The following is a 26,406-nucleotide window of genomic DNA, read 5'->3' as shown; positions in this document are numbered from 1 at the left end:
TTGCTATAGCGCCCCCCTTTGGCCAATTGATGTAATATTGCTTCATTCGCATCCTCCCATGACCCTCTACCACTGTGCCAAATTTCACATGGATTGATCAAGTCAGTGAGGAGAAAAACGTGGAACAGACACACACACACACGTCACACACACACACACACACACACACACAGAGACAGAATTTTCATCATTATATAGTAAGATTCACATAAATCCTCACCATCAGTAGCACTACAAACATACTGTACTCTAACTGTACTGCTAATAATTTTACTAATGCTGCGTCTTTACTGCTCAGGTAATAAGTTTCTTTCTCACCCTGCCATTCACTCCTTGCACGTATGCTCACTCACTATCTCGAGGTGTCACTGGGCGTTTCTCAAAGTCAAGGATCCTTCCTGCAGAGGCAAGGCAAGAGTCCTCCCTAGCATTCAGTGAACATACATTGGAACAGGCTAACAAGTGTTCCCAGGTGTGAGTCATTAACCCTCAGCAGACTGAGGGAGTTTCAGGGTACTGTGATGATTTTGGTACTCTCCAGTGTTGTTGTACTATTTTACCAGATGTAGCAGTATTTTCAGAGTCATGCAACTTTTAGGGAGAATTTATTTCTGAATCATACTTGTGGCGTAATGAAGTAAAGACAACAGCTGAAAAAAGTTCTAAATTATCATTTACAGTATGAACACAGATTCACACACATAATCACTTTGTTATTTCAAAGTGTTTCAGATTTTATGTGTGTGTCACCACACACTCTGCTACAATAATATGAATAGCAGATCTGATCTGATGAGCTATGCTGCTCTGAAACAGCTGACCTGCTGCCTGTGCAGTAATCCACTGAAGTAAGTTCACCTCAAAACAAATGAGTGATGCTTTGACCTGCAGGATATTCTCATGTGTCTACTCTGGCCGTTCTCACTGCCATTCCCCCAAAAAAATACACTAATTGAATGATCCTTGACATTGGAACAGTCCTTTAGCCGAGGTCGATGACAGAGCGTCCTTCAAATTAGGCCGTTTGAGGATCCTTGCTTAACTTTGAGAAACACCCATTGTCTGGGTCAACTGAGTCATCAGCTGATTGACAATCAACCCTTTCTGTCAGCCTATCATCTTCCATCCGTCCATCCATTTTCATCTGCTTATGGGCCAGGTCGCGGGGGCAGTAGGCCGAGCAAAGCACCCCAGACATCCCTCTCTCAGGCAACGCTCTCCAGCTCCTCCTAGGGGACCCCAAGGTGTTCCCAGGCCAGATGAGATATGTAATCCCTCCAGCGTGTTCTGGATCTGCCCCGGGGCCTCCTACCAGTGGGAGGTGCCGGGGACACCTCCAGCGGGAGGCGCCCAGGAGGCATCCTAGTCAGATGCCCGAACCACCTAAACTGACCCCTTTCGACGCAAAGGAGCAGCGGCTCTACCCCGAGCTCCCTCCGGATGTCCGAGCTCCTCACCCTATCTCTAAGATGAGCCCAGCCACCCCATGGAGGAAACTCATTTTCACCGCTTGTATCTGCGATCTCATTCTTTCGGTCAGAGTTCATGACCATAGGTGAGGGTTGGTCGCCTATCATCTTACTGCTCCTCATTTTAAATACGGTTCTTTCCCTGCCGTAGTTCTTTCTTCCTGCAGTCGTACGCGCCTTCCACCTCTCCATCACCGCCTAGTCCTTACGGATTCATCAGCCTCATTCGCCTCAGCAGCCTCAGAGTCAGCAGCCACCACCACCAGTGTCTGGACTCCATGGGGGGATTTATCTTGCGGCCGCTCAGATTTCCCTAAATCACAAAATATCTCCCTCTGGTGTTCAAGCGCCAAAGACTTATGCTAAATCTTAATCAGCACAAATCATCTGCTAATCTGTGCACTCATATTCTGTATTAAATATTATCTTCACTTCATTCTTCTGTCTCTCCTCACTAAATTGCATTTATGCTGTAGAGGGAGTACCACACAGTAGAAATAAACAAATCTAAGCAGGAAATGAGAGGTAAAAGGCCATCTCCACCAACACAGTCGATTTCAGTCTATTTCTGGTGTGAATGTATTTAGCATCCAAGTGGCCAACTCACTGCAAAATGAAGATGACAGCTATTTTGTAGGAGTTACTTGATTTGATATTAGATACCTGAATACAAACAACCCATTATTAGACCAGTGTTTTTACAGCTTTTAGTCAATATACCAAAAATATGCACCCTTTTCTACATCCCTGCTGACCATTTCCTAAAGCATAGCACAAATTATATATGTGTTTTGTATTTTCTTCCCTCCAGGCAGCTCTCGTGTGCTTTCAACTACAATATGAAAGTCAACTTGAACAAGCCTCAAAGTGCCAGAGAGACATAATCCATTGTAATCTGATTCTATTATTGACAGAGTTACATTATCATTGCATGATAGTGCAGGTGTGAGTACATAAAAGAAAAACATCAGAATCTTATCAGCATGTATAGTTATCTGACTGATCTGGTCTTGAGTCAGCCAGTGCGGGATAGTTTGAGATTTCTAACTTTAGTGGCTGATCTATTTAAGTATCTTTTCTGACAAAACAATCACTAGTAATGACACTGAGCTAGCAGAACTGTTTCTAAAATGCTTTGATTGTTACATTTGCTCACAGCTAGCACAGCAGTGTTTATGTAATGCAATGCTTTACTTTTTGTCACAGCTGTGTTGAGAAGAATTGTGTTTTGCATACACATGTTTGAAATTTATTGAGTTTTCCCAGTGGCAAAGTTGCAATGAGAAGATTTAAAATGAGCTTTAGACAATCACAGTATAAGGGCAATATGAAAAGTCATCAGTGGAGAGTTCAAAGACTAATTAGGCTAATTAGGATTCCCTCACGAGGATACCAGCCCTACAGGGGGGGAAGAGATGCTTAATCAGCAAACTATCCATGGTTGGAGTCAGAATGGAGGTCACACTTTCATTCATTGATATATTCAAATAGCCACACTATTTTCCACTAATGCAGGGTCCATGTACGTGTATGGGACTTCCAGGCTTTTCTTTCTGGGTTTAATCTGTCTACTTATAATTTTAAGTTCTTCTTGAAAGGGGAACCTCCTCACAGAAAGGCTACTCTTTGTACAGACTGAGAGGGACCTGACAACAGCAGCTTTGTGTTAACAAGATGACAAACAAGACTCGCCCAACATTACTATGGTACATTTCTTTTCAGACATAAGGTTTCACGAAAACTGTAATTTTCAAAAATATGCAGTGATACAGTTCCAAGAATGATGCACGTTGACATATTTACAGTAAGATATGGTCAGAGAGCCCGTTTGGACCTGGTATTTACATGCGTCTTGGGCAATCTAATCACAAGTGAACAGCGCTAAATACAAGTGTAAACAAAACATTCTCACTCTTATCTCGTCACATATTGACGTTTGGTCATGGACTTTCCACGTCCACATACAACATGCAAGGTACCCTGGGTGCGTGGGTTGTTGACGTTCTGGGACGCTGTGTCAAGTTCTGCCTGTTACATTCAATGTCTTCTTTCAAAATACACTTCCATTTTCACAGGAAATTTACATTATGCATATAGTCTCTTTCAAAATAAATGCATCACGTCAGTACAACAAACACGCATGGTTGGGTTTAGACAACAAAAACATGTGGTTAGGTTTAGGAAGAAAGAACAGGGTTTGGCTTTAGAATCTTGTGGGATGCAAACATTGCCCTCTCAGATGAAAGTTGGTGCTTGTTGGACCCATCCACAACCCCTCCTGCTGCCCCAGTTGGAGTTTGGGTGCCTTAACTTTTGTCCTTGTTCTGTCGCATATCCCCCCTGATGCTGCCAGGCGCTGTTAAACTATAATAGCAACCAGCGGCGTATCATGCCTAAGCACCGGATTTCGACGACTTCAGGGACCGGGCTTGTGTAAAGCACGAAGCACGAAGATGCATTGTGATCCAATCACTCAAACCACTTGCCGAGGTGGTCTGAGACACATTTGACCACATATCTTTTGTAGTATAAACACTAATGAGTCCTGATGGATCCCTAACAAGAACTAGGCTGCATCATCAGTGCAGGACGTGGTGGTTGTTTTGGTGACAACGCCCTGATGCTTTTTAACTTACCCATTGTATGCTGAGTTAGACAAAGCATAACCTAAACATTCATCATTTTGCCCCATGGACGGACACATGTTGAATTCTGCTGACAGAGATATCTCCAGCTGTACTGACACAACCGGTAACTTGACTAGCAAGAACGCCTCAGAGCATCTAGCAAAAGTGTGGATGTAATAACTGTGCACAGGGCTGTAAAGAAATCTGAACATAAGTGGTCAGCTGGAGACGCACAATAAACGCATGTTAATACCAACTCTAAACAGGCTCAGATGTATGTTTGCTATGATTTTATTTCACTGAATCTGCAGTTTGTTAATTTAAATACTTCATAGATTAGTTGAACAGATGGAATTTTCCATAAAGTCTTGGGCACTTGTGAAGTCAGAGGACCGCTTGCTGTGTAGCCACATGGTGGACATTCCCTGCACTGTTGTGTTGACATCAGGGGGTGTGTGCAGCATCGTGGCCTACGTGGTTGGTGGAGGAAGTTGCAAAGAGATGAGAGTGTTGGGCATCCACCCACTGTAGTCATACTGCAACGAATGAAAAGCTCATTGACAAAGATTAAAAACATTTTATAAAGCATCATGTATAAACCATATCATCCTTACCATTGATCAATAATATGTCAATATAATTTGTGATATGTTTGTGAAGTGCTCTGCAGTAACAGCCACATTATGTATCATAACTCAATTTAAAATAAAAGACTTACCCTCAGAGAGATAAACAAAGGAGACAGGATAATCAGTTATTTTTCACTGACCAAGCAATACCAACTCAGCCACAATATAAAACCTCTGAGGGGTCCTTGAGAAATCATGAAAACAGCAATAATTAATATATTTAAATTAAAGAAGAAGAAAAATTATGTCAATAAATGTATCAAGCAGAGTAATGCTAATGTAAAATAAGGATTTTCTGAATAATAAAACATTAACTTGTCTTTAAGGACACCTGTTTCTGGTGGGAAATAAATCCATGTTCAAAAACGTCTCCAATCCACCTCCGCAGTTCAGAGTCTTGGCAAACCTCAGTGTCACTCCTGTAGAAGTATTCCCTTCACAGACCTTTATGAAAAGCAGAAATCAGCTTAAATTATTTCAAACTACAACACTGTGACAGATTGTGATCAGGTTTTAGACCACCACACACCGCAGCCCTTCCAGGGTCATCTGACATATTGTTTTGCCCTTTCTACAATTTTGTATCATTGCCTTGACATCTGTCAGAAACACTCATGTCACATAGCAAATGAAAACGGCAATACAGTTTGACTCGGCTTCTCCTCCTGTAGATGCTCCCTGCTGCGGCACCGCAGCACATCAGCACGGAATACATGGAAACATAAGAACTAACGTGCAAGAAGCCTTGTTAACAACCCCCACGACGCCAACATAAAGTTGTTTTGCTCTTCGCCGAGGGTTGGGGGGTTAGACTTTTATTCTGCTTATTAAAATTGAAACCATTGTTTCTGCTGCCTCTCTGACTTCTTTCCATTTTGCGAGGAAGGCTTGTTTATTGTGCAGTTACCGCTTTGACTTTTCAAACAGTATTTGTTGAAGTCAGAGAGACCGGTCTCTGCAGAGCTGCTTTCGTTTCAAAACAGCCCACAGAACTTGGCTCAGTAACTTGTGTGTTTCCTTAATGTATAAAACACTTCACTTCATGGGCACCTGGGAGCTGAGAAGACTTTCTGACACTAGTTGTGCCTGATGCAGGGGAAAGAAAGAAACCAAACCAAGACCCAGCATTATTATTAGGTGTAGATTTTTCCCTTCTCCTTTTCTCTTGCTCATCTAAATTACAATCACTTGGACTGCAAATATGGCAATAAACATTATAAAAGTGCAGGTTTCAGGTTAGACTGCGTATAACTTATGACATTGCCAGTGACTACAATACCTGTGGATGATATCCCAAAGCATGACTCCATTATCCCTGTAGTAGAAGTAGAAAGAGAAAGAGTAAACTGTTAGAAACACTATTACGTGTTACAAAGGCAGACATCTTGATGCTTCTGTACCATTTAGCAGTGTGAAATAGAAATATATTCTCCCTTTCAGTTACCTTCTACAGTGGATGCACCATGGGAAGCAAACACTTCAGCCAGCAGATGAGTGCGCAGCAAGTAAACACTGAGCTGATGCTCAATGAAATCTGCAATTCTCACAAAAATCTTGGCCGTCAACAAGTCGTAGTCAGAATCAGTAGGAAAGAAGACGTGGTTGTCGTCTGCCGGAGTCTGCTTCAGCTGCAGGAGAAGGAAGTTAGATACTGATTATTGATTCACAGAACATTATCATTGAAATTGCACTGTGTAAGGTTGCAACAAAGACTTATGTGCTATCATCACCTTCAGGCTCCAAGTCTTTTTACCCTGTTTCCATATTTGTTGGGAAAGTTTTTTTGGAGAACCCAAAGAAAAAAAAGTGAAACAAAAAACAGGATGACTAATTATTATTCGAGCTGTCGAGCAGCTGTTGGAAATCTGTCTGGCAATACATTTGAAAGTGGTGTGGAAAATTTGGCATGAAGAATTTATTAAACATTCAAAAGGTATCTCACACAGTCTGATTCCCCCCCTGCTGAGCTGGCTGCTCGAGCTTTAAACATTTTCCATGGACCCAAATAAGTCCTTTATAATGAATATCTGCTTTAACAAGCCACAGTTTTTCTTATTTTTAATACATTCATGATGACAATACTGGGGAAAATGATGTGTCCATTATAAATCAGTTGCACAAAACCTGGCATGTGGCATCTGTTTTCTGTAACATGGTAACTAAATCAAAAATGCCAGACAGTTACTGCGTATGTGAGCTGTAAGTCTGACCATGGATTGTCTTTCACTTAAATGGCCATGACTCCTTCAGCTTTCATCTAAGTACCTGCAGACATTTAAAAGACTATCTATGTGTGAAAATAAGCATGTCCACTGAGGCATATCCAAATCCAGGGATCAGGTATTCAAAACAAAATATGGTATATAGGCAATTCTATAAATGTCCAAAACTGTATGTTACTAATAAAGTCCGCATGATGGTGCTATAAAAAAACTTGATGTTAAAACACATCAAACGAGGCCATAAATCCAATGCCCTCTGTCAAATAAACAAACTCAATCCAAGCCTCGCTATCCAGCAGTAAATCTCAAAACTATCCTCCACTGAAATTTATATGCGTCCTGTCATATTAATGTCCAACTCAAGCATCCTATAAATCTGTAGGTCAGTCTCACCTGAATAGCAATCGGCATCGGCTTATTATCAGGTGTTTTATGGAGCGGGACGAGGGGAGCCATCAAATACTGCTTCTTCCTGTTGATGGTGTTCGGTTGCACGCCATCCAAATGCTTGAGGTTACATAGAAATATGCTGCCTTTCTGTCTGAAAGTTTACAGCAGTTATAATTTTTTACATTTGGGCATGATGAGATATTAAGTGTGACAGAAAGTCATAAATTGAATATGTCACAGTATTGATATGTACTTTTCTACAGATAACTGCTGACGGGGTTTAACTGCTACAATAGCTCTGCAATATAATAATGAAGAAGAAGAAGAAGAAGAAGAAGAAGAAGACTTTTCAAAAACAGAATTACAATGTGCTGTACAGACATAAAACACAGCAAAGCATTGACACTGCTACCTGCTACTACCTGACAAAGTATCAGGTAGCAGTGCAAGTATTTTTGTGGCAATTAAAAATATGAATGTAAAAACAATCAAATTAATTAAAAAAAGTAAGTAAAAGTAAGTTAATAAGTAAAAATGAAAATAAGATAATACATTTAAATAAAAATAAAATAAAATATAATAATAATAATAATAATAATAAGTAAATAAATAAATAATTAAAAGATGTATTGGAATCAATAATTTAAAGCAGTTTAAATTAATTTAATTTAAAGTGTGTTTTGAGGAGTGATTTAATTGTAACACTGTTGTATTAAGTACAGTTTTTAACATACTGAACCCTGATTTATTGCTTAAACTGAATCTCAAGTCACTTGGCAGTGGAGTTAAGCAGTTTAAAGTCATATTAAAGGGATAGTGCACCCAAAAATGAAAATTCAGCCATTATCTACTCACCCATATGCCGATGGAGGCCCTGGTGAAGTTTTAGAGTCCTCACATCCCTTGCGGAGATCGCTGGGGGGAGCTTGCTGCTCAGACTGGGATTTGGCGATGCCTGCACTTGAGAATCTGGACATCAGTACTGACGAGACTGCTGCTCTTCAGAGACCGTGCTCTTGCATCACCGATCACCCTGAGCGCACACATGTGAGCGCAGAGCACAAAGAAGCAGTCAGAGCTACAGGCTACGGTGAGGCTAAAAACAGAGTTCACATGACATTTTTCGAAACAACTTTTTATGTCGCGGCTGCAGCACACTTGGATCACTACGGATGAGCAGTATGGAGATACTTTGTGGATTCAATTTTGTGTTCTTGGCGCCGTATGCCATTAGGTGTGCAAGGGATGTGAGGACTCTAAAACTTCACCAGGGCCTCCATCGGCATATGGGTGAGTAGACAATGGCTGAATTTTCATTTTTGTGTGCACTATCCCTTTAATCATTCATGTAACTAGTATACTGTCTTAAAAAAGGCCTATATTTCAGTTAAGCAGTTCCCACAATGGAGAAACACCATGCCATCAGTGACAGGGAGGTTCTTGAGCAGGACTGTGCAGCATTGGATCAAAAATGGGGTTGACACCATTGAGATACTGGTAGCCAGTATTGTCCCTCCAGTGTTGCTGTGCAAAGTGTGGAAAGAAAGCAGCATCAAAGGCAATCAAAACATGAAGTATTAGTGTTTTGATACACAACAAATAGAACAGACTGATTAAGGACGGCAATTTTTAATCATGGTAAAGTACAGTCTAACACACTGTATATTCTTACAACAAAAACACTCTTATAACAAGATTAAAATTATCCGTACATCACAGAAAGGACAGACAGGTTTATGTGTCACTAACATTAACAATATCACGGGTCCTTTGTGGAGTACAATTTAACTTTTTTAATTTGTTCCACATAAGCCCAGGTAAATGATGGTTGAAATGTGTCCTCTGCATATCCCTATTTTAAAACAACACACACATGCAATTAAGGAGGAGAGCAGAGTCGGCCACATTATGGCACCCCTGGAGCATAATGCTCCCCTGGGGCACCACGTGGCTGGAGCAGTTTGGGGTTCAGTGTTTGCCCAGGAGGCAAACTGGCACAACTCCAGCTGCCAGTCCACATCCCATACTTGGTATGTACAGGGACTTGAATCGTCAACTCTCTAGTTCCCAAGCCAAGTCCCCATGGACCCGAGCTACTGCCGCCCCGAGAGAGTAATGGGCTCATTGGGGATGAACACACAGCACTGTTCTCACCTATATAGCTGCTCTCTCAGCTTCAGCTCCCTCTCTCTCTACTGTACTTGCAAAGATGACGGTTGTCATCAAAGGCTCTTAGAGCTGAAGAAAAAAATAGGATTATGAAATTAGCATTTTTTGCTTTTATTTGGGGGGGGAGGGGGGGGGGGGTAAATAAAAGCATAAACAGCACAATATTCTGTAATAGTCCACAGTTCCACAAACTTGTTCCTCCTCTGCACAGGTGATTCTTGCTGTTAGTGATCCAGCTGTTGATGGGAAAGTTGTAGGTATCTCCCTCTGGGGAATTCACTTTCACCTTGCAGGGAAACCAGGAGTCTTCTGGGAACAGTGGAAGAGGCTTTCTGTCAACCTCAATCAGCACCTGCTTTCCAAGAGAGGTGGGGCAGGACACGGAAAATTTAGACAGAGAGAGGGTGAGAGAGGCTCCGTGCTCTGTCTGTGTGCAGATGCACAGCAAGGACAAACACAGGCACAGTTGCAAATTGTAAATACAGCTTTGTTAGAATTAAATCAGTTTCTTTGTATCTGAAGTGTTACTTATGCAGATCAGGGTTGGCATTATGCTGCGCTTATTGCAAACGCAAGTGCAGGAGCAATTTAGTGCCTTAATGTGCCAAAGATGACCACTACAAAATCACATCAACATTGATTTTGGCCTCATTTTGATATTAACTTTTCATCTAGAGCACAGTTATTCATGTGTGTCCATATTGGGTTTCAATCACATATTGGGTGACTCTTGACAGTTATTTTCACAAATGCTTTTAGGATGCATGATACCCTCCATTCAAAAGTTTATTCTGCTTTTAGGATGCATGATACCCTCCATTCAAAAGTTTATTCTGTGAAACAGTAACACTTTCAGGGTAATATCTTCATCATCATTATGTTTCCTGAGCTTTATCATATATATATATATATATATGTATATATATACATAAATATATATATATATACATATATTAAANTATATATATATATATATATATATATATATATCTTAAAAAATGGAAAATGTTGTGAGAATAAGACAGAAATTCACAAACACAACTACAACAAAGCAAGATTAGAGCAAATTTCAATAATGTGAAGAATGTGTAGGATATAGATAAAAAATATTAAGAAGCTTAATTTACATGTAAATATGCTAAATGAAATAGGTTTGGCACTGTGTTTAATTAAGACTTTGCTCTGATAATTAAATAGCGAATCAGCCTCATTTATTTCATACTGATATGCACAATGTGTGTCTCACTTTTATAGCACATAAAATTCACAAAAAAAAGCTTAATTGAAAGTTTTGACTTTAGTTACATGTCCAGAAAATAACAACAATAAAACAATAATAGTTATAAAATATTTGTCATTGTTTATCACAACAATATGTGGTACTGTTCTGTAGATTAATTGGCACAAACAGGCTCACATACAGATCAAGCTGTAGCTCAGTTATTAAGCATTATTGACACCGTCTGATAATCAAATGGCCACACTATTTTCTATCACCACTGGATTCATGTATGTGTATGGGACATCCAGACTCCTGTTTCTGGCTTTGATGACTGCCCAACACGTCAAGCTCCCCCTGGAAAGCCTTTATTAGCTTGCAGGGAATGTCCTCACTGAATTAGTCCTGTGGGCGCAGAAAACAAAGATTAAAAAAACAAACAAACAAAAAAAAAAAAAGTAGTTAACATGCTGCCGACCTTGGGGCAGCTGTGGCACAGAGGTAGAGCGAGTCTTCCACCAATCGGAAGATTGACAGTTCCATCCCCGGCTCCTCCGGTCCGCATGTTGAAATATCCTTGGGCAAGATACTGAACCCCAAATTGCTCCTGATGGCTGTTCCATTGGTGTGTGAGAACATGTGAATGGTTACTGAGTAGCAGGTGGCACCTTGCACGGTAGCCTTGGCCACCAGTGTGTGAATGTGTGAGTGAATGGGTAAATGTGACATGTAGTGTAAAAAAGCGCTTTGAGTTGTCGGAAGACTAGAAAGGCAACAAACAATATCAAAAAATTGTTAATAAATGAGTTTTATTAACAAGGTCATGGTAGGCGTATTTTTTTTTTTACATCTGGAGAGATCTTCCAGTTTATGTAATGAGCTAAGAAAAGCTCCATACTTGACACACAGACATTAGAGTGGCGTTGACCTACTCAGCTAACTCTCATCAAGAAAGTGATTACTGCCATAAAACAAATGATCATATTTGGATATCACCTGTCAGAGCTACAAGAATCAACCACACTAGTCAAAGCCTAAGTGAATGGATGCCCCTCTCATATCGCCAACATTCTCTATCAAGGATTCTCAGGCAGGAACATTTAGAAACATCATTCATGGTGTTTGCTTGCAACTAACTCTTAGTTAATGGTCAGTTTTTGGGTAGCTCCCAAACAAATGTCATGAAGCAGCTAATCAATAGTTCATGATTAGGTATTCAAAAAACAACTGATGGAACTAATTAGGAGCAAATGAGGAACTTAGTTATAGGTCAGTTTTTGATTAACCCCTAATCAGATGCCACAAAGCAGCTAATCAGTAGTTAATGATTAATTAAGTGTGAAATGAGTGACGGAACTAATGAGGAACGAGCCTACTTGTTCAGGATTAACAAGTAGGCTCGTTTCTCATCAATTCCTAATGGCGCCCTTAACAGATATTGATGAGTGACTAGCCCTTTCATGCATAGTGGTCACTACAGTGGACAGCTATTTAAAAGCCATTTTCTTGTATATGCATGTGTTCTGATACTATAGTTGCAATTGAGTCACTAGAGTGGACCCTTGTGCGTCATGTCATACACTGCCACCCACTGGCCAGGTGTTGTAAGTGCAACACAAAGCCTTCATAACCAAGATGGCCGACGACAGCAAGAAATGTGCAGCTCAAGAATACCTTGCCAATCCTTAGGAGACAATGGTAGGTAAAAAACAGTCTGGCCATATCAAGTGACATCTAAGGAGTAATACTGTTGCCACATTTTCCAAGTATTCATTTTATGTTGTGAGGAAACTACAATTGTCCACCGAACTGGACATCATGCATTGCTGGCTATATTGAATGAATGAATGAATGAATGTGAGACAATCACAGTCAGTTAAAAATATTGATTCTGAATAAATGCTAAAATAACAATTAAATTAAATTAAATTAACTTAAATAACCTTTACAGTTTACCTAGATTATTCAGATAGTTTTATTATAAAATAAACCATAACATGGTATAAATTGATTCATTCATTCTTGTTTTGAGACAAAAAATAAAATTGTTCAGTGAGGACAGAAACATGCAAATGGTGACATTTTACATAAAATATACACGTCTTTATAAGAAACTTCTCAAAGCAGCATCTTCAAATTTTGTATTTTACATTTGTATTCTTTAGATGCTCTGTATATTCATTGGCAAACTAAGATGTAGATAGGATGTAGATTACAAGTTTACACAGTACATCGTCACCACAGTTAAATCACTCAGACTGTATAAAAATCTGAGATCAGCAAACAGTGATAAAATGCAGTACTTTCTCTCCACTGTGGTATCAGTTAAAAGTACACTTCTTCCCTTTCTCTCTTTTTTAATATGAAGCTGAATTTGGCCACCAGCTGAGGAGGTCACACCTTCTAATGTTCAAATGGCCACACTATTCTCCAGCACCTTTGGATCCATGTATGTGTATGGGACGTCCAGACTCTTGTTTCTAACGTTGATGACTGCGCTGAACACTTCAAGCTCTCCTTGAAAATCCTTTATCAGCTTGAGGGGAATCTTCTCACTGAAATGGTCGTCTGGGTACTGGCCGAGAGCGACCTGATGAGATTTAAGATAAATTTAAATCCACTAACATTTAAATGTGTAATAAACAAACTATAAGCACTAATACCATATAATCCTACTTTACACAACTTCAACATGAATTTAATAGATGTAATTTTTCATGTCATCTTAGGCACTTACAAAGTCAGAGGACTGCTTGCTGAGTAGCCACAAGGTGGACATGCCCTTTACTGTTGTGTTGATATCAGGGAGTGTCTGCAGCATCGTGGCCTCGCTTGTCGTCCCCTTTGTGGTTGGTGGAGGAAGTTGCAGTGTTAAAGGAGTGTTGGGCATCCAGCCGCCATAGTCATACTGCAGTGAATGAATGATTGACAGAAAATTTATCAACATTTTTTGAAGCTTGCTTGCACTCAAGAGACAGGGGACAAGTACCTTGGTAACACCTTGAGTGACAGAGCTTTGATAGCACCACCAGAACCCACAGCACAGTTTAACATTTAGGAGTCAATCCTAAAAGAGGTCAAGGACGTTGTCAGAGCTGCCAGAACTAGCACGGCACCTGGCCCCACTGGAGTGCCATATGTTTCCTACAAGGCCCAGACTCTTGCAGTGACTGTTGAGAGCCTTCAAGGTCATCTGGAGGAGTTTCACAGAGAGTGTTTAGATTCCAAAACAGGAGGACTCAAGTACTGTCGAGCTGTTTAGGACAATCTTACTCATACATCAACACCTTCATGCACAGAGGAGAGGGTCTTGAAGGTGTGAGGATGCATTAAGCACGCAGGAGTGGTCACCCAGCTGATACAGAAAACACAGAAAGGCAGAGGAAACCTGGCGGTTCTGTGGCTGGACCTTACAAATGCCTACAGGTCAACGGCAAAACAAGCTAGTGGAAACCGCACTGGATGGACACCATGCACCAGGCAAGATCAATACACTTATTCTAAACTGTTACAGCTGCTTCAGCCTCAGAGTCATCTCTGGAACATCACCATCAGCACAGCACAGGGCATTATTGCTGTGCACCATTTCAGGGATTTTGCTCACGTTGGCCATGAAAATGCTAATTTAGTCATGTGCCCCAACAGGGCATTCATGGATAACCTGACAGTTACAGTGTCTGTACCAGGCTGTACATGGATCCACCAAGGCCTTGAGTAATTCATCAACTGGACCCTGATACACTTAAAGCTTGCAAAGTCCAGATCCCAGGTTGTGAGACAGGAGAAAGTAACAGACAATTTACACTTCTTGTCTTGTCTGATGTCTAGATCCCATCTGTCTCAAATAGCCAGTACCATCATGAAATCACTCAGATACTTATTTAGGACCAAATACCTGCAAATCTAATGGCATTGCCACCAGGCCCAGCTGTACTTCGTAATTTGTGCTATCTACCAAATGTTCACTTGCTAACATAGTAAACTGCCATTGTGATCTTAGTAAACATTATAATTGCTAAAAGTCAGCACTGTCATTGTCAGTGTGATAGCATTTCTTTCATCGAGCTCAAAGCATCACTCTGCCAAAATGTCGCCTCAAAGACCTGTCATCATGGCTTTAGACTCTTGTGTTAAAGGCAAGTCATCCTCAACGCTAAAATGTATCAGTCTCTTTCCAGTTTAGAAAAAACTCATCCACATTTTCCAGAAAAATGGCAACATTACAATCTATCATCCTGGTGAATTAAAAAGCTTCACCTGTCCAGTGTTTACAGCCGAGTGCTGTCCCGAGCAAGTGAAGATCACCATGGTGACAAACTTGACCATCTCAGCCACGGTGGTAAAGCTCTGTGGAATTCCTGAGAATTAGAAGAAATAAACTGCATTACTTAAAGATGCCTAGATTACAACATTAAAGTTTGACTCACATTTGCATTATGTCCACATAACAGTACATAAATGTGCATATTTTTGATCACTAAGATTGAGATTTTATTTAAAGCCCACCTGTGCATGCCTGGGAAAGGAATCCATGTTCGAAAATGTCAGAAATCCACTTCTGCAGTTCAGAGTCTTTCTGGACCTCAGCGTCATTCTTGTAGTAGAAGCCAAGCACTCCCTGCACAAACCTATGAGTAATTAGGATAAGTTCTGTAAAACACAGTCCTAGTTAAATTGTGCATTTTTCATACACACTGCAGTAGTAAGAATATATTTATTCATTTAATGAATTTATAATTTGACATTTCATTAACTTACCAGTTTGCTTTCTTGTGGAGATTAAGAAGACAAGATCGATACAACTTTCATATCTGTGTGTTAAGTATGGAGCTAGCTTGATGGCAATTAGGTCAGTTTAGCATTTAGGCTGGAAGCAGGGTAAAACAGCCTAGGTTGCTTTAAATTGCATATGCCTACCAGCACCTCCAAACTGAATGATTTAGGGCGTTACATTTTGCAATAGACATACAGAAATGCAAAAACAAAAAGTTGTGGTTTTCAGCGAATCACATACTAGAACTATTTCTTGGTAAACAGTGGCCATGATGAAAGAAACCCTTGAAAAAACTGACTGAGGTAGATAAGAAAACAGAGGCTAGCTTGTACAAAGGGTGGGATTTCTGCTCTTATTTTCTGGTATCAGTACACCCATACTACCTGTGGATGATATCCCAAAGCTTGAGTCCATCATCCCTGTAGTAGAAGTTCGGCACATGCTCCAGCCCACGCTCAGCGATGTCGTCTGGTATGCAGAGGGAGGTGTAGGTCATTGAGGACAATGATCTCTTCAGGAGTGTTATCATACCCTCTCCACCAGAGGATGCAAACTAACAAACAGTCAGATAGCAAGGAATACAGTTAGAGACAATTATTGTATATATTATTGATGCAGCAACATTTTCTTAAGTAAAGTCAATTCCAGGTGCACCAGACACTCTTAACCATCCAAATCTGCTCTTACCCAGGTGTGCTGATGCATCCCACTTAATCATCGGTAACCTTTTAGCCTAGGTAAGGCCTCCCAAACACTATATAAGGGCAGTTATGGTGCTATGGGCAAATACTCTAGCATGTGCCCAACAAGTGGAAAGGTGCCACCAAAAAAAGGCTGTAAAAGGCCAGATATACTGAACCAACTTCAGAGAACTACCGGCGACAAGCACCCCCTGCTGCATCGCCTTACGTTGCTGTGTCTTGGCCAAAAAGTTGCACATGAACACACCAAACCAGCAGCCAGCAAGCAAGCATGCATGTTTTGCACCTGCATGAGAGGAACTTCTCCTCCATACCAGCAGATGGCGGTCGTCTGTAACCATCATTCAAAAAGGGAAACTGGAGAAACATCTTGACACTAGTTAGCAGCGCTAACCAACGGCCCAACTTTGACCCACGGCCATCTGTCGGCTGGGCGTGTCAGGGCTTTGAGAGGAAGAGGTTCTGCAGTAGTAACACTGACTTACTGTTAAATAAACTTAAACAAAGTAAAGGCTATTCTCTCAAGAGATTTTTTTTTCAAATCAAAAAATCAGAAATGACAAAACATTTGTAACGCTGTTGTGTTGTGTCAGCAGCAGGGGTGGACAACCATTCAGATCCTTTACTCAAGTAAAAACCAAAACAGGGGAGACCAGGGATGGTTGTAACACTTTTGTCTCAATGCCTGTAACTTTCTGCATTTTTGTGTTACAGCTGTCAAATTTTGACCCAAAGTACCTTTCTTTGTTTACTACAAATGGCAGTGTTTCCAACTCCTCCAACTATACCACCAAACTCATTAACTGATGTCCAATACAAGGAGTTCCATTGTTACAATCTGCCCCACTGCTGTGGTCTGTTGTAACAATGAGAATGAAAAAAACAACACAAGTGCAAAACTACAAATGAAAAACTGATACATACAACAATTTCTACTAAGTTCTAACTGCTAACCTGTACCTGTCTCCCCTCATGTGGAGGGAGTCCAAAATACAAGACTGCTGCTTCAGTCAAGTAACCTGTCAAGGCATTCTCTTGCTGTGCACTGAGGACTTTTTGACTGCTGTGATCGCCCACATAGGGCAGCAATGTTGGTCCTCTTCCTCTGAGGTTTTGTAATTTCTTGCAGTGTCTGCTCAGTGTCACATGGCAGAGAGAATATTATTTTTGGACCTAACTGTCCTTCCCTGCCTCACCTCACCTTATGCTGATTCTAGTACATACAGTATATCAGCGTTTCTCACCAACTCTCCTGGCCTGCTGAAAAAACCCAGTAAGATAGATAAAGAAAATGTGTTAGGTTGTCATTGGGGTCAGTTGTCACACTGCCGTAAGAGGTGTTACAACCATCCCCACCTCTGTTATCCAGTGTTTAGTGAGCTGTATCAGCATGGCGTTTCAAAATGAGCATAGAAAAATCTCACATTTTACCAAAGAGACTGCTCTCCAATCTAATACAAGCTGCATAATTCCAATTTCAACAGTATCAGTGCTAATCAAAATATAGACGTGGTCCCAGAATTCACTGTCACACCTGAAAATCAGTGTTTTGGCTGTAAAATCTGCACACAACTATGAAACTTCACATGCAAGGTCAGGAAGGAAGTGTTCATCCAATAAAAATGTACTATGACTCATAGGTCATCCATTATTGGTGAAAGTGGTGCTGTTATAACCACCCAGTTATCCGCAGTCTCCCTTGCTGTAAAAATACTCTGTTGGTAGCAAAAGCCCTGAATTGAAAATGTCATTTAAGTAAAAATATATAAGCAAAATCAGGAAAATGTATTTAGGTATTAAAAAGTTAAAGTACTTAATGCCAAAAAAATCTAATCAATCAAAATGAATTAAGAGAAAAAACAGCAAGGCCTTATATTTGAGAAGCTGGAACCATGAAACCTTTTGCATGAAAAAATAATATAATCATTTCAGCTGCGCTTCTATATTTTCATACGGTTTGTATGCAAAAATCTTAATTTGTAAAGTAGCTAGTAACTTAAGTTATCAAATAACTGTAGTGGAGAAAAAAGTACAGTATTTCCTTCTGGAGTATAGTGGAGTAGAAATCTAAAGTTGCATGAGATTAAAATGCTCAAGTAAAGTAAAAGTACCACAGATTTGTACTTTAATACAGTATGTGAGTAAATGTACTTAGAAAAGCAAAAATAAGAAAACATTGATGAATCCCGGAAATCAATAAATAGTAACAAAATAAAAAACAAATTGTGGGTACAAACAAAAATAAGAGGAAATGTGTTCATTTACCACTTCTTCAATAAGGTCCATTGTTTGAGAAATGGCCTACTGAGTGTGTTGGTGTTTTCATACCTGTGTGAAAACTCCAGTCTTAGATATTAGAGAGGCTCGAGCTAAGTAGTTGATCTGCAGAGTGTAGCGAGTGTGAGGCACGAGGAGCTGAGGGAAAGAAGGAACTCTGTTACTAACACTATTACACGTTATCAAAGTCAGAAATCTTGAAGCTTCTCTATCATTTAGTGGTTTAAAATACTTGAACATACTGTATTACACACTGAAACATGATTTAACAACTTTGGAAGATAGTACTACAGTAAGTTCAGTATTCTCCCCTCAGTTACCTTGTACAGTGGATGCACCATGGGCACGTTGCGCAGCAGTGACACTGCAAACACTTCAGCCAGCAGATGAGTGCGCAGCAGGTGGACATTGAGTTGATGCTCGTTGAAATCTGCACTTCTCACAAAAATCTTGGCCGTCAACCAGTCGTACTCAGAATCAGTAGGGAGGAAGATGGGGTTGTCTTCTGCTGGAGTCTGCTTCAGCTGCAGGAGAAGGAAGGAGGTGTCGTTCGGTACTGGTCAGAAATGTTCAAGAATTTTCTGTGATCGCTGTATGCACATACATCAATGCTTGTGTCTGTATTCTCTAGTCTTTGGCAAAGGGTAAGAAGGGGGTAGGCTGGCAGTGGCAATGAAAAGTCTTTAAATGTTACCTTTTCTCTGATCTATATATGTTTGTTTGCACTCTACTTGTGTAATGGTGCTAAAGGAGTGTCCATCTACTCTGTACATATGGCATCTATCGTATTGCATGTCTGTCTTTCCTGAAAGAGAGATCACTTCTCTTGCTACTTTTCCTCCTGAGCCAAATCAAGAGTATAAGCACAGTGGGTGTATTGTATTGTACAATTTGTAAAGCCCTTTCCAGCAAATTTGTAATTTTGTACTTTAAAATAACACTGGCTTGGCCTGATATGGCTATGGGAGGAACGTTTTACATGGCCCTAGCTAGGGCAGGGAGTAATGATCTGCCTTTCCTAGCAGAGGGCATTCGGAGCTGCCATCTACATACTCATCATGGTGGTTGTTTTCTTGCCAAGAGTCCAGTGTATTAAGAACATGTTCAGCGAGGTGGATGCTCCCTTCCTGTAACAAGGGAATCTACATCTTTGAATAATAGTCAGCACTCAGTAAATAATAATCAATACTCTGACTTTAAGCTTCACTATTAGCTATACTTCAGGGTTATATTCACCTGAATAGCAATTGGCATCAGCTCATCATCGGGTGTTTTGTGGAGCAGGACGAGGGGAGCCATCATGTACTGCTTCTTCCCATTGATGGTGTTTGTTTTCACTCCATCCAACTGCTTGTAGTCACACAGGAATATGTTGCCTTTCTGTTTGAAAATGAAGAATGATCTAAGTCGCATGCATACAGATTGGTTATCACTTATACGAAGTGAACGTGTAAGTGCATCATGCAATTGCAAATTAACATGTCCTGGGGCAAAACATGACTCCTACTAATACTGAGATCAATCAACCTCAAGAGAATCACCTTCATTTCATTTGCCAAGCTGCATTTCCCACGGAGAAAGACCATGTCATCAGTGACAGGAAAGTTATCAGGCAGAGCTTTACAACGTCGGATCAAGATGGGGTTGACACCATTTAGATACTGGTAGCCGAAAAAAGCATCCTCCTTCCAATGTTTCTGGACGTAGTCTGGAAAAAAACAGAGTTAAACTTGATTAGATTTCAAACTATGGGCTAGAAAATCTTACTCTCCCACATAGCTTAACTGTTTGTTGCATGTGATACTGAAAAATGGGAAACAATGTGTTCCATTTAATGAATTATGCAAAGAAGCCAAGGGACTGATGTTTGGTAGGTAGGAATACTTTAACAAATATACCTAAATGCACTATCATGTAAACAATATTAAGTATTTCATTAATCTAACACACCTGATATGTTAGTCCGTTTGTTGCAGAAAACCCGATTGATAGCATCAATATTATTCCACTTCTTCTTGCAACTAGACAGCCCTTTAATTTGCAGCTCAGTCAGCCTAGAACATAGAAACACACAGCTCCTTTATTACGATGAAATAAATCATTTTATAGGCAGGTACATAATTATGTGGGAAAATGCATTTCTGACAGAAACTGGAAAATGTAAGGTTATCGATATAACCCAGGTTCTCAGATTAGCATGAGTGAGTGTCACCCTCCCGGTATATATTAGGCTGACACAGTGTAAGCTGTCATTTAAAACAAGCACACCTCTTTATCGCTTCCATGACATGGAAGGTGGTCTGGTGGGACACTCATTTATGCTAACCAGAGAACTTGAGTTATATCCATAACCTGATGTTCTCTTTCATTGCATTTATTTTGTGTCTCAGTGCAGGAATTACCAAACATGTCTGTAAAGAAAACAACTGTCCCCTGCGGCACTTCTCATGGAATGTGCCAGAGCTGGTGCCGTGACATCAACACTATAAAATCTAGTAAACGGTAGGGCGAGGCCCAGCATGTAGTTGCACACACCTCATGAATAGTAATTTCTCTAAAGAGTGCCCACAAGCAGCTAAACCCGATGTAGAATGTGCGCGCAGGCCAGTCGGAGGCTGGAGACTCTTACTTGTTTAAACCAGAGCAATAGCCCCTGCTATCCAATGGAAAAGATGATATTTGGGCACATGCTTTCCCACTTGTGGTTTACCTAAGACATAACTGGTCACCCTGTCTAAACCCTGGGTCCTCTCTAAAAGGATTGCAGTACGTGTACTGGACATAACCTAGGGGTGAAAGCTGGGTTAGGCTGCATGCTGACCTTAGTACTCCCTGGGAAAAATCTGATGCATAGAAAGTGCATGGATCTTATCAAGGTCCCCTATGTGGTGGTTATATCCAAGGCGAGCTGGACAGAAGGTGAAAAATCTCCGCCAGCTAGTGCCTCCCTGGCCAGTGCGGCTATCAGGATCACAGACAGACCTCCTTTGTGATGGAGTCATCCACGTCTCCTTCACATCCATTGTCTGTCTCTTGCAACTGGGGGCAAGAGCTTGGCATCTGCCTCTGCCCAGCTTAGCCCAGGTGTAGCGGCCAAGCCTGCGGATACATCCACTTCTTTCTGTGGTGCAGCCGCTTCACACATGAGTGGGTCTCCCCCGATAGGCTAGCCTGGCGGGCTAGCCAGCAGCAAAGTAGCCGACAGAGGGATAGCAGCACAGTGGATTAACTTGCTGGTGGAGGTTGAGGCAGTTTGAGCATGGAGTAAGCTCTGACACGCTCCAGATATGGGGTCATTGTACCAGTCTGATATTTTATTGCAGCAGTGACAAAGCTTTGGCCTTGTCCAGACTTCACTGGGGTCATCAGTCATAGTAAATGGTTAGCTGATGGGCTAACTTATAGATGCTAGTGTGTCTGGGGGGCGTATTGCTATGTTTCTTGCGAACATAGGGGTGAAAATAGTGCTTCTTTCTGAAGATAAAAGGTAAAGCTACCTGTTCTGAGGTATTGGTGACACTACCTACGAAGTATCGGCAACACTACCTGTTACAGGGTATTGCTAGCTGTTGTAATTGAAAACTTTACCTTAATTAGCAAAGTGTATCTCCTTTTGTTTTGGAACATACGGTATTGCTACAGTTCATGAACTAGTGTGCAACTGCACAGCTGTGAACAAGGTGACCAGTAACCAAATTGTGCACTCAAGACAGTAGACAATTTAGGCTCAATAGCCCAGCTGTCGACAGCTTCTGTGAAAAGCAAAAGGAGGTTTTTGAATGACAATATGTAATGGAGAAGGGTCCCATCCGCTGCTGACACAGTTGTCACTAGTTCCAGTGAATGAGGGCTGGCGTAATGGTATTTGAGTTTCTGACATGGACAAACAAGAGGCTTTCTTAGAGTGAGACATGAAAACAAATGCTTCTGTCTGGAAAAATTTGAGGACCTCACCCTGTGGCTGCTGTGAAAAAGAACTCTGTGGTCTTGGTGAAGGAGAAGCGGACCTCACAAGGCAGAGAAAGAGGGCTCTCTGCCTTCATGCAGTGGGGTATTCCCTCTTTATACACATCCCAGCTGGGAAAAATAGAGAGCAGCAGAGTGATAAGGAACTTTGGACAGTCTATATCCCAGGGCATCTGCAGTTTGAATCAAGCATAATAGACTTGACATGTATTTATTCAGTATTACAATTTTGCAACATACAGTATAACTGATTTCAATAAACCCTGGCTGATGTCACACTGTTATACGGTGGTTTGTTTATCATTGTATATCATGAATATATTCAGCCAAAGGTGTAGGAGGTTTGGATGCATGTTTGCTTTGGGTTGCATAAAGGTAAAATGCAGATAAGCTTCAAGCTCTTACCAATAGTCTTTCTCACGTTGACTCAGCTCTTGCTGCCGACTGTACCTGCCAAGATGATGGCTGTCATCACAGACTCTCAGAGCTTTAAGAAGAAAACAAAGTTTAAAATTGTTTGTATATACTGTAAAGTTTGTTCACACATATTTACTCCAGCCTACGTATGTCTAGCTTGGATAACTTTCTTTCTTTCTGTTATGTCTTTTGTGGTCAGTGAACACCACACAGGACAAACCTGTTCCCTCTCTGAAGCGATGCACCTCACTGTCAGCGATCCAGCGGTAGATGGGAAAGTTGTAGGTGTGTCCCTCGGGGGATTGCACTTCCACCTTGGCAGGGAACCAGTTGTCTTCAGGGAACAATGGGAGGCGCTGTTTGCTTAGCTCTATCAGAATCAGCTTTCCAATGGAGAGGGGGCAGCACACGGTAAAACAAGACACCTGGAGTGATGACAGAGATGGTTTAAAAACATCTATACCTTGTTTTTTTAGCTCATGCTTTTATCCAAAGCGACTTACATTAAGTACTTTCAATTATGTGTTTACAGCCCCAAAATTGCAAGAATTATGCAAGTGCAACTTCATCAAATGTACTGAACAGCTTCAAGTGCTCCATTTAGAAACAGTAAATGGAGGTAGAGAAAAAGAAGCTATTGCGGAGCCAGGACAGCAAACAGGAGATAAAGCAAAAAAGAACTGAGCTGTTTACAGTTTCTGAATGTAGAAAGCTGGACTCGTGCAATATAATCGCACTGCATAAAATAATATTATGCAATACTGTGCAGTGCATTTAATGTGCCTACAATCTCATACAGGCAAAGCTGAGGAAGTGTCTTATGCATTCAAACAAAGAGAGGAATTTTCAGACTTACCATCCCTTTCATGAAGGATGAAGCTCCTTTGATGCCCATGAGCCACTTGCGTTCGCTCTCCCCATCTGTACCCACCAGCTTGATAAAAACATTGTTTAAAGTGGTGGCACCAGCGAGATAAGCAGTAGATACAGTCACTTTATAACTGACCATTTTCACCCTGGAAAGCAGAAAAATCCTGGTGGGGACAGAAGAATAATTACCATTCTCAGCATTGATTAGGTTAACTATCATTAGATGAACCAGAATGAGAATTGTTTTGTTTTTTTCAGAAATTCTGGTTTTGCAATGAAAATGGCACTGGAAAAGTGTATTTTAATAACTAATAACAATCCATACTTTAGGTAGATAAAATAAATTCCATAAAGCACCTCTCTTACCTGTTTTTGAGACCATAAAGTTCCTTCGATGAACTGCTGTTTTGAAAAAGCAGATCCTGATTCCTGTTTTCGTGCATACAGTTTTGGGGGAGTGTCTAATCAGTAGCTACAGCTCTGGCAGTGAAATGTTGGACGTGTATGAACAATTGCTGCACTTGTTGAAAACAGGAAGATGATGTTTTTTTGTTGTTGTTTTTTAAATCACAGGAAAAGTTGATTTTATAAAGATAAACAAGATTTTCTACTGAAAAATGTGACACCATCACAAAAAATCTATTCATCTTCACAGCTCATCCAGAATTATCGGATAGTGTTGTTAGTAGCAGGATAGTAATTGATTCAATCCTGTTTTGTTGGCCACTTAAGAGGAGCTGCAGCTTGTTCTTCCCTGTATACAAGATGATCGTGTTGAGGCTTGTGGTAGGCCCACTCACCTGTGTAGGTAGTGGTTCACTTTCCTTTGAAGCCCTTAGCAGTGGTAAGTGGAGCCTCATAAGAGCGGCCAGATGAGCCCTGGCAGGATGCCATGCTTTAAAATCCAGGCTTTTAATTTAGCTGGGAACCCTGACTTGTTCCCAACTCACTGCTGGTTGCCTGGATTGCTACAGTGTTTTTTATTTCCAGAGAGTAATAAAACAGTAAGCCAATGAGGGTAGACAGTTGCAAAATGTCACGTTCTGCTGAAAGACAATGCAGCACCTCCACATTTCATATTGCACAATGGTATATTCACTGGTGAACTAAGAGATGACCTAATGTGTGAATCATGATTAAAACTACATTTTCACCACAGCAAACAAATCAGGCTGTATAAAAATCACAGATCAGCATAAAACAATCACATGCAGTAGTTTCGGTTTCACTGAAGCATTAGTTAAAAACAGAACTTGTAGTTCTTGTATATGAAGCTGAATTTGGCCAACAGCTGAGGAGGTCATCCCCTCTAATTCAAATGACCACACTATTTTCTACCACCATTGGACACGTGTATGGGACCCCCAGTCTCTTGTTTCTGGCTTTGATGACTGCACCTAACACTTCAAGCTCTCCTTGAAAATTTTTTATCAGCTTGCAGGGAATCTTCTTACTGAAATGCTCCGTAGTACTGACTGAGAGCAACGTGATGACATCAATGATGCATCAAAAAAAGAGTCATAGAGAACATAAACTATCAGCAATATAACGTACAGTTGTAGGAAGTGAGTGGATTTTTTTTCCAGTGGCTTAAATAAGGTATTTTGGCTGTTATTGTCATATTGCCCATTTTCCACAACTTTAATGTAAATTTCATAGATGTGACCTTTTTTTTTTTTATAGAGTCTTGGCACTTACAAAGTCAGAGGAATGACTGCTCATCATAACAGCTTGTTTATGTTGTTATCACAAGTTAACAAAGCTTCTTTTCTGGAGATAACAAAATAATTAACTTGTGATCTCAAGATGATGGCATTAGAAAGTAATTGGAAGTACAGCTATTCTCAGCTTCAATGTTTACCTGTTAATGAGACCAAGAAGTTCGTTGGATGAACCTTTGATAAAAGCTATCCTCACTGATTCTGCTTTTCATACATACATTTTTGTGGGAGTGTCCACTTAGTTGCCATATCCATCTGATTATGTGATGAACACTGGAAATAAATAACATTTACTGCAGTTGCAAAACGACAGGATGATGCAAATAATGATGTTCTTAATGCAGCGCTTCCTCATTTAATAGAGAAACCAGCTTTCCACAGTAAAATGTGTCACCATCACAGTCAGCTAAAAACATTAGCTCTGTATTAGTCTGAGTGGGCGGAAGTTCGCTGCATAGATCAGCCTCTCATTGGGCGGAACAAGCCACCCGCTGAAGTCCCGCCCTACCACCTCCGGTTGCAGTTTTCAACACGTCCTTTACTAACTTTTGCGGTGCAACAACTGGTGATACATTCGAATGTTTCAGAAATGAGATCACTCTGTGTGGAAGGAATCAGCTTGGGAAGCAAACTTTTCTCTAACAAGTTCATTAGAAATGTTTTAACTTCACATTACTACCCTTGTCAACTAAAAATAAAATATGTTTTAAGTGATTATTCTGTGGTGGAGGCAAAGAAGATAAGGAAGCGATATATGTCTTATCCAATCCCTCATAAAGCAAAAGAGGTTGTATTTAAAATTCTAAATGATATCTATCCTTCTAACCATTTCTTGCACATAAGATTTAATTGGGAAAATAATACATGTGGATTTTGTGAAAGAGACATTGAAACTGTGGAACATATTTTCTTTGAGTGTGAACATGTTTTAGATTTTTGGTTAGCTTTTCGAAGC

General features: G+C 40.6%; 2 protein-coding genes across 2 annotated transcripts in view; both read right to left on the bottom strand.

Annotated features, from left to right (window-relative positions):
* LOC126390296 (polyunsaturated fatty acid lipoxygenase ALOX15B-like) overlaps positions 1-25,608 on the bottom strand; it is a 38,036-nt gene extending 12,428 nt beyond the window's left edge. Inside the window, exon 1 of the mRNA XM_050044536.1 lies at positions 25,592-25,608. The gene's annotated coding sequence lies outside the window, so the exon portion shown is untranslated. The remainder of the gene's footprint in view (positions 1-25,591) is intronic.
* Positions 12,764-24,161, bottom strand: LOC126390299 (arachidonate 12-lipoxygenase, 12R-type-like). The gene is made up of 15 exons (XM_050044538.1): positions 24,097-24,161; positions 23,717-23,894; positions 23,081-23,285; positions 22,849-22,930; positions 22,432-22,554; positions 20,428-20,531; positions 20,019-20,185; positions 19,714-19,857; positions 18,798-19,001; positions 18,529-18,615; positions 15,883-16,052; positions 15,232-15,353; positions 14,983-15,083; positions 13,463-13,633; positions 12,764-13,315 (listed from the first exon to the last, which is right to left on the bottom strand). Exons 2-15 carry the CDS (start codon positions 23,867-23,869, stop codon positions 13,136-13,138), a joined length of 2,013 nt encoding a protein of 670 aa, XP_049900495.1. The 5' UTR covers positions 23,870-23,894; positions 24,097-24,161; the 3' UTR covers positions 12,764-13,135.
* Positions 25,609-26,406: the final 798 nt, after the last annotated feature.

This window comes from Epinephelus moara, chromosome 5 (genome assembly GCF_006386435.1).
Source record: "Epinephelus moara isolate mb chromosome 5, YSFRI_EMoa_1.0, whole genome shotgun sequence".
Lineage (NCBI taxonomy): Eukaryota > Metazoa > Chordata > Actinopteri > Perciformes > Serranidae > Epinephelus > Epinephelus moara.
Note: the sequence above shows the minus strand (reverse complement) of the source record. Positions and strands in the feature narration are given on the sequence as shown.